This window comes from Acinonyx jubatus, chromosome B1 (genome assembly GCF_027475565.1).
Source record: "Acinonyx jubatus isolate Ajub_Pintada_27869175 chromosome B1, VMU_Ajub_asm_v1.0, whole genome shotgun sequence".
In the NCBI taxonomy this organism is placed as follows: Eukaryota; Metazoa; Chordata; class Mammalia; order Carnivora; family Felidae; genus Acinonyx; species Acinonyx jubatus.
In genome coordinates this window covers 13,945,965-13,954,647 of record NC_069382.1, presented here as the reverse complement: position 1 = coordinate 13,954,647, position 8,683 = coordinate 13,945,965, and the positions used below count along the sequence as shown (strand labels likewise).

General features: G+C 43.9%; 1 protein-coding gene across 2 annotated transcripts; it reads right to left on the bottom strand.

Annotated features, from left to right (window-relative positions):
• Positions 1–2,773: 2,773 nt before the first annotated feature.
• On the bottom strand, positions 2,774–6,535 carry CDKN2AIP (CDKN2A interacting protein). 2 transcript variants are annotated; one of them, XM_027077077.2, is made up of 3 exons: positions 5,926–6,524; positions 5,337–5,467; positions 2,774–4,905 (listed from the first exon to the last, which is right to left on the bottom strand). In XM_027077077.2, the coding sequence occupies exons 1-3, from the start codon at positions 6,195–6,197 to the stop codon at positions 3,557–3,559; spliced, it is 1,752 nt and encodes a 583-aa protein (XP_026932878.2). In that variant the 5' UTR covers positions 6,198–6,524; the 3' UTR covers positions 2,774–3,556. The 2 variants fall into 2 exon arrangements, with proteins under 2 accessions (XP_026932878.2, XP_026932880.1); XM_027077079.2 differs by having other exon boundaries at positions 4,762–4,905; positions 5,368–5,467; positions 5,926–6,535.
• Positions 6,536–8,683: the final 2,148 nt, after the last annotated feature.

Here is an 8,683-nt window from a genome sequence, read left to right as displayed (position 1 = left end):
AGTTTGGTTGCCTCCTTAATGACTGCCAAGGAGGATTCTGATTCTACTCATAAAAATTTCCAAATCACAGAAGGTATTTGATTGCTTCCTGTTAAGTACTGATATATGTAATCTCTAGTGTTTCTTTTTTTTTTTTTTTAATTTTTAATGTTTATTTTTGAGAGAGAGAGAGATACCGGGAGAGAGGCAGAGAGAGGGTGACACAGAATCCCAAGCAGGCTCCAGGCCCTGAGTTGTCAGCACAAAGTCTAATGCGGGGCTCAAACCCATGAACCACGAGATCAAGACCTGAGCCGAAGTCAGACACTTAACCACTGAGCCACTCAGGAGCCCCTGTAATTTCTAGTTTTTAAAAGAATGTCCAGTATGTAATCCTTCCTTTTCAGTATTACTTTTTTTTCCCCCTCTTTCCAAGTTAGTCAACTTATTTTTGGAACTTTGCCCACTCACTACTTTTTTCTTTTTTTGCTCTATAAACAGCAAACAACAGATAGAACTTTAAAAATTAATGTTCATTTGCAGATAATAATCCCTCTTCAGTTTTGTTTCTTTAAATGATAAAAAGCTACAAAGAGTATTTCTATTCATCAACTACATTATTTTTCAAAAGTCATGGCTAAAATTGATACCAAGAGATTTGCCAGTGAAGTGAGTCAATGTAGGACTTTAGCACAATTTTTGAGGAAAAAGCCTACAAGCTTCCCTTAAACTACAACAGTTGTAGGACTACTCTGGTTCCCAGTTGATGCTTTGGTTACCTTCTCACTGCCATTACTCAGAGATCTAAACAGCAAGGAGAATTCTGTACCAAAAAAAAAGCTGCCCTTGGTAGGAAAAACGATGGTCTTTCTTTCACACATAATTCAAATTGGAGCAGGCTTTTTATACATACAAATACAAATGTATATAAATATGTACATAATACATATAAAAAGCCTTGGAATTACACACCCTTATGACAGTTACCGTAGCTAATGGAAGCAGTGGCAGGCCCCAAGAATTTGGGTTAAAAATTCACAACACTATTCTTCAAAGTCAACTAACTTTACTGTTAAAAAAAAAAAAATCCTGCTTCTAATACCATTAAGAAAAACCAGTTTTAGAACATCATCTCACCGCAGTGATTTAAAAATGAAATTCACTATTTCCCATCTTGATAATTTTATTCACTCAACTAGACTGCAAATTATTTTAAGGTCTTTTGTTTTTTTTTTTTAATTTCAGTTGAACCCATATGGGACTAATTCCCTAGTTGAGAATATTCAAGACATGTTAAATACCAAGAAGGATTAATAAGCAGAAGAGCTACTGATGTGACTCATTCCAAGGAAATGAAGGCTTTGAAAAGATGCTCTGTCACTTAATAAAACTGCAATCTGGGAGTTTCAGAAATCTTAGCATTTAGAGAAATGAGAATTATTAAGACAACGTAGTAAGAGCTTGTGTTCTGCAGACAATCAGATACAGGCTTGAATTCATTCTTTGGCCAAATTACTTTGTTTCATCTGAAATACGGGCCAAATAAGAATAGTTACTCATAAGGTTGTGAGGGAAGGAGTATACATAAATAAGCAATTAATAAACTATCGTATAGTGCATTTTAAGTGTATTATCTCCTTTAACCCTCATAGTTCGAGGGCCATTTGTCTTATTCTACAGGTGAAGTTAAAAGGCAGAATTCCCAAAGGGAGACAAGAGTCTATCTCAAGAATTACAGATTCCTACCAAAGCTTGTTTTCTTCTCGAACTATCGTAAAATCTGTTTCTCTATCTGGGATTCTTTACATTTTGATTAAGAGCATTTTATAAGCTGTTAATAAGGCTATAGTAAATGTTTATAAATTAATGCTTTTATACGAAGCAGCTTCCTCCAAGTCTACCATATCAAAAGGTTAGTATAACTTATTTTCAATACTTATATTAACTTGAAACAAGCCAATTTAGGAAATACCAAACCACCTAATTAGACACATTACAGAAATTTATTTATCCTTTGTAATATTTGGCTTTTCTAGCAAATCATCGTCCCACAAAATACACACTCCAAGACTGAGAAAAATCGAGTAATTAGAAGCACTTTCCTAACACTCAGGTTACTGCTTCTCACAACATATGAAGGCAACCTATTTACAGAATATGGACTTTGGTATCTAATTTTATATCCTCAATATGGAGTCATTTTTAAAGATTATCTGGTAAAGCGAAAGGTGATCATTTCGAATGTGTAAGTATCCTTGTCTATTTCTAGAATAGAAAATAGAAATAACTTCATCCTTAAAATGATACTACTTATGTTCAATTTTCCTACTCCAATATACCAGGCACATAAATGGTCATTTCTTGGTTTTTCTCAGGACATTATTACTACTGCTCAAAGTGCAGCAGCTAGATAGAAGGCCAGAAAGATAACAACTTGGGCCAGAGTTTGAAGAAAAATGAAAGAGAACACACAATAGAGTAATACAATCAGAATCATGTCAGGCATAGGATTCCATTTCATTACTAACAAATGTCATGCAACTGGACGAGCTCGGTAGAGCTCAGCATGGCTCTCCATTGTTCCCAGTATTCTTCTAGGAGATTTGTTAAAAAAAAAAAAACAAAACAAAAAACCATCTAGTTCTAGATTTGCAAACTGTATTTTCTCTATCCATAAAAAGTTGCCTATCAGCTATGAAAAATAACCCGGCTGTAATTTATAATGACTAGTAGTGGGAAGCCCATTTGCAGGATTTGGTTCTGACTTAGAGGGGGGGGTGAAAAAAAACACGACTTCTTGAAAAGGTAAAATAGCTTAAAGCATTTAATATCTAAACAAATCAATCTGTTAATAGTAGTCACAAAATATGCTTAATATAGAAACCCACATTTATGTCTTTAAGAAAAAGTGTAAATTGTATTTTACCTCAAACATAAATTAACCCACTTAAAGAATCTGCAGCGGTCAAAATCATGGTGAATTTTAAACAACTTCAGAATAAAATAACCTTAAGTACTTTATACTGCTTTATATCTAAAAAATGCTTACAACTTCTCATAAAAATAGTCTGAGGCAACTATTTTTTCTTTTATTCTTTAACAAGACATGTTCAGTATCATGGGCAACATTCTTAAAACCTTAAGCTTCACAGACTTTCAAACATTCAAATACTATGGTCCCCTTTTCTTTGATGTGGAGGTTTATTCAGCTGGGGGTGGGGAAAGCATGGTAGACAACTTAATACATTTTCACCAAATTGAAAGTAGTACAAAAGTTTTAAGATTCTACAGAACTACACATCGTACCTAACGGATCATTAAAAATAGAAGACAGTATTTTCTTCAGCAAATAAAACAGCATACTGGTATGCTGTTAACGCATACTTCTTAATATGTACTGTCATTCATAAATTATTTACAACTTCTACTGTGCGAAGAGAACTAGAATGTAAATTTTCTGCAAAACTGGAAAAAAGCAATACAAAATTTGTGAAAGCCTGTGTTTCGTATTATACAAAAGTAAGCCAGTTTTTCTCTTCAAATACCAGACATCATCTGCAGTGGTATTTTGGGCAAATTATAGTAATTCTTGAGGATGTTTTAATGCTGGAGGTAAGTTTACAGGCCTTGACTCTTCATCGAGGAGGACCAGGTCTTCTATTTCACTGCCTCTGTATTTCCTTTTACAGATCTTTACCACTACTTTCTTCTTGAGAAATAACTTCAGTGCTTCTCTTGATGCAACAGCTTTTGCATTCTCTTTGCTTTTTCCACAGCCGGTGCCCAAATACACAGACTTGCACCTCAATTCACAGACAATGCTTTCTTGAGAGCTTTTGTTTTGAGGCAGATCTGCCAGTTCTTTTAGCGGAACAAAAAACACATCCAGTGTGGCCTTCAGAGCCTCTATGGCCGCATTTAGGAGCTCTCCGTGATTCACGTTGGGACTAAAGCCGCCAACGGCCACCAGCTTCCACGCCACCGTTTTATACAGTCTATTGAAAAAAGGTTGTTTCTGTTTCACATCTTCATTAGTTAACTTGCAACAAGAGAATTTAACAGAACTCTCGCTGGACTGCGAAGTACTTTTGGAAGGCAACTGTGACGTGCTCGTCTGAGAACTAATCTTAGAGGCCAGCTGGGACACACCTGCTAAGGAAGGGCTTTTGGAAACTAGAGATCCACTGGTTTGGGAGCTGCTTTTGGAAGCTAACAGCGACGCGGCTACCTGCGAAGTGCTTTTGGAAGTCAGCAGCGATGCAGGTGTGGATGTGCTGCTTTTGGGAGTGAGCAAGGATATGCCTGATGAGGAACTATTTTTAGAAGCAGAGGAGGAAACACTTGCCTCTGAACTAGTTTTGGAAGTTAACCCACCTGAAGCTGTCTCTGAACTAGGTTTAGAAGACAACAGTGGCAACTCTCCTTCTGGGCTTCCGGAGGAGCCCAACAAGGGCACCTCGATCTCTGAGATGCTTTGAGAAGCTGAGAGTGAAGAGCCTTCCAAAGCACTCTTTTTAGGTGATCCACTCTGTTGTCTGGAATCAGCAGACTGGGTCACATGACTATTCACACTGGATTTCAACAACGAAGAAACAAACGAGGCTGAACCATGTTTATCTGGAGCTTCTGACTCAGAAGCCTTTCCAGACCCTGCCACTGTTACCTGAGAGGAAACGCTGCTACTACTTTGGCTGGAAAGAGACCGGTCTCCATCACTTGTAGAGCTATTCTGACTTGAGGTGGCAGAGCTTCGAGTGGAGTTTCCACTGCTCTCTGATTTGGTGGATGACCCTGTACATGTCGAGCTGTTTTCCTGCTGAGCTGATGCACGTTCTGTTTTGGCAGAAATTTTTGCATGATCTTGCTCAACCGTGGAATTGTTTTTCCCTTCCATGATTCGTTTTTTCGCCGGCTCTTCTACCCCTTCTAAAAAGAAGGAAAACAGATATGTGACTAACTCTAGCTCATACAGATCAGCTGAAAGTTTACAAGACAGATACTTGTTAAATAAAGGCACAAGGCGAACGTATTTCAGGGCTTGCAGTTTCTTTAAAAAAGTGTGGAATAACTTCGTTAATTTCTCAAAACAGTGTCGAATAACATCATTAACTTCTACTATTAAAAAATCAACAGCACAGACAACATATGACACTTGAAAATCTAAAGCAGTCAAAGGAGACTATCAAAACCAGGGCCTAAAACACACAAACACAGGATTTAGGTTTAACATTCCAACTTGATTAATAACAGTGTATAAATTCTAGCTTGTTAAAAAAATTAGTAATAACAGTAAATCCTAATTACATCAAACTTATGTTCTAAACTCCTATGTATGTTCACATCTATGATCTGCTAACCATTGCTACTCGATATCCCTCTTTTCTTCACCTTGGCAACCAGTTCGTCTCTTGTGGTATGGATTGGAGCACCTGTCACTTTGATGCCTTCAGCCATACTAAGTATTTTATCCATAACTTTTTGTGGGTACCTGAAAAAAGAAAAAGGCACTTTTAAAAAGTGTTTCCCCCCAGCTACTCCTGCTGCTGTGCAAAAACAGGCCACAGGAACGGCATTTCCTGGTCGTAATCAAGAAAGTGTACCAACCGCCAGGAACTTTCGGTTTCCTGGAACCCAGAAACAAATGCCCCGGATCCTGGGAGGCGGGGTCCTTGCTCACCAACCCTTAAACTTCGGTGTCCATCCACGAGAGCAATGTCAACCAACGACCCTACCAGCAGCCCCCCACCCACCGCGGGGCGGGGGAGGGACGGCAGGCTGTTAATCATGTCGGCTTCTGGCTGAGACGCCCTTCTCCCCCTTAAAGGGGGGCCAGTTCCGCAGATTCCCGCGCTTCACAACTTCCCCCTCCCCGCTGAGGCTCCGGGCCCCAGCCCGGGGGCGGCAGACAAAACGGGGAGAGCCGGTCGGAGACTCTTCCTCACTCACCGGCACCCGAGGAAGACGTGGTTCGCCCAGGCCATGGAAAAGGAGATGAGCTGCTGCAGCTGCCGATTGCGGGTCCCGCTCTCGGCGTCCGCAGCTTCCTCCGTGTTGGCGGCGGCAGCGCCGCCAGTCGGGGCCAGGTCCCCGGCGTTGCGGAGCAGAAACTCCCGGCGGTGGCGCCAGTGTTTGTCAGTCTCGCCGTCGCAGCGCAGCGCCTCCACCCAGGCGGCCACCCGCGGGTTCTGGCTCAGGTACTCCGACACCTCCTGCGCCATGTTGGGCCTGCGGGTCGCGGAGGCCGCGAGCGGACGCTGCACCGGGAAAGAGGCGGGGTGCGCGGGGGCGAGCGGCCCTGTCACTGCGGCCTGCACCGGCGGCCCTCCAGAGAACGCCCCTCGGGAGGCCGAGACGCCAAACAACAGCGCCCGGAGCAGCCGAACCGCCCACTTCCGCCCGCCGCCGGCTCCTTCCCTTTTATAACCTCGCCGCCGCCGAGCGCCCGCGCGTCCTTCCGGCGCGAGCCGGCTCTCCCAGGACGCTTTGCGGCGCCCGAGCTGCCGCGCCGCGGCCCGGCCGGGAGGCGGAGGGGCGAGCGCGGGGGGGGGGGGGGGCGAGCGCTCGCGCCTCCCGCCCCGCGAGGGCGGGCCGCCAGTGGCTTCCCCCGGGGCGCCCCGGTCTCCGGCGCCAACGCTTGCGTCCCGGCTCGGCTTTGTGACGCCGCGCGCGCTCCCGCCGTCTCCCTCCCTCCGGCGCTGGGCGTGGAGGCGGGGGAGGCGGGGCGGCGGAGAGGGTGGGGGCCGGGCCGGGCCAGGTCCTCGCGTGCCGCCGCGTCCTCGCAGAGCCCGAGCCGCCGGTCGGGCGCGCGGTGCGCGCGTCTCCGCCCGAAGACGCTTGTTTGGAGGGGGGCCGAGGTGAACAAAAGCCCGCCTCCATCTTTTTGATCTTGTCAGAAAACAGCTTCCAGCGCTGTTTTCAGTGTAGACGAGCGAAGCATTGGGAGGCCGTCCTGGACGCGGGGCTTTTAGGAATGTGAAATAGTCACCATGTTAAATAGTAACGATGATGATAGTGAAGTCAGACGATTAACCCAGATCGCTGTCGCACGCGGAGTCCGAAACTCGCCCTTGCCCCGCAGGGTTGGGTTAGGTTTCCGCAGCGCAACCCGGGCGGTGCGGGCTTCCTCTCGCGTTGGGTTTTGGTCATAACTGTGCCCCGAGGACGGTCGTAGTATTTCCTTAAAGGGACAAACGAACCCCCAGCTGGACAAATAGCCAGGAGGCGGCATGGAAAAGTGCCAGTTTCTCCCCCGAACCTTTCCCCTTTAGAGCCTCTTCCCCCTTGCATTTCTTTTCTACTTTATACCGTCCACGCTTCGCACTTTTACTTCCGACTTGCTTATTGTTAACGCTTCCAAGTTCAGGTATATGTGTCTTCAAGATGAATACACTTTAATAAGTGCAAATAAGTCCTATGTAATAATGATACGTTACAAAGTAAAAAATTTTCCTCTCACTAAATGTGGACTTTGATTCAAAAACGCTTGTATCAGAAAAACCAAGCCAAAAAAGTGACCTAAACTGGAGAAGATTTTTTTTTCCTTAAGTTTTATTTATTTAATCTCTTTACCCAAGGTGGGGCTTGAACTCAGGACTCGAGATCAAGAGTTGCATGCTCTTCTGACTGAAACAGCCAGGCGCCCCTAGATAAGATTTTTTTTTTTTTTTAACGTTTGTATACATGCTGAAACCATCAACATCCAACTCACACGAAAAGCTTACTGCCCGCTTTCCTGCCGTACCAAATGAAACCGGAAAGGCAGAGACACAAAAGGGTTTTGAAGCCTGAGATTTTGCTTCTAATTTTGCTCCTTTTCTCCTTTTCACTGCGAATTTCTGAAACTTGAGAGAGATGAAAAGCTGCAGAAATCTGGCAGTTTAAAAGACGAGAAGTTTTATCGTTTTTGCTTTCGTGAATTAGTTGGCATGGGGAAGACAGCAAGTAAAAGAAGCCATGATTACATACCTAGGTCATATGTGTGCATTTTAAGCCAACAATTTCCCCACTAATTTTCTTGTTGCCGTGTAGCCCTCTACCTATTGGTTTCATTGACTTGAAGGGAGAACAAGTAGTGCCTGAATTCCGAAATGATTTGTTTTAAGTTGTAATAAAAGCAATGTGGTCTGAAAGCCACTTTTCAAGAGCCAGGTGCTTGACAGAAAAGCATTTTTCGTTTTCATTTTTAAAAAGCTGACTTTACATATAAAGATTCAGGGCACAGACCATGGACCACAAAGTTAAGAAGAATGGTATATATTTTTTAGAGAAAATAAGTCTTTTCACCATGTGGAGATCAATTCCTTTCTGGGCTGTCGGAAAGATGCAGAGAAAAAAGTTAAGAGAATTCAGGAAAATCGGTGTGAGTGGAGGAGAAGGTGAGGAGGGAATGTTGGCCCTGCCTGGACCTCTGGGAGAAGACGGTCCATTTGGTGTCCTGAGCCACCTTGGGTTGGCCTTTAGAAGGGTAGGAATGAGCACAGAGGGGCCCTTTTATTGTTCTGATAACCAGTTATTCAGCTCCCTTCCTTCCCCCCAGCACATACACACACTTGTCTCTCCCAGGTCCAGGAGGGAGGAATCCAAAAAGTTCCAGAGATGGGGCGCCTAGGTGGCTCAGTCGGTTGAGCGTCCAACCTCAGCTCAGGTCATGATCTCGCAGTTTGTGAGTTCAAGCCCGGTGTCGGGGTCTGTGCTAACAGTTCAG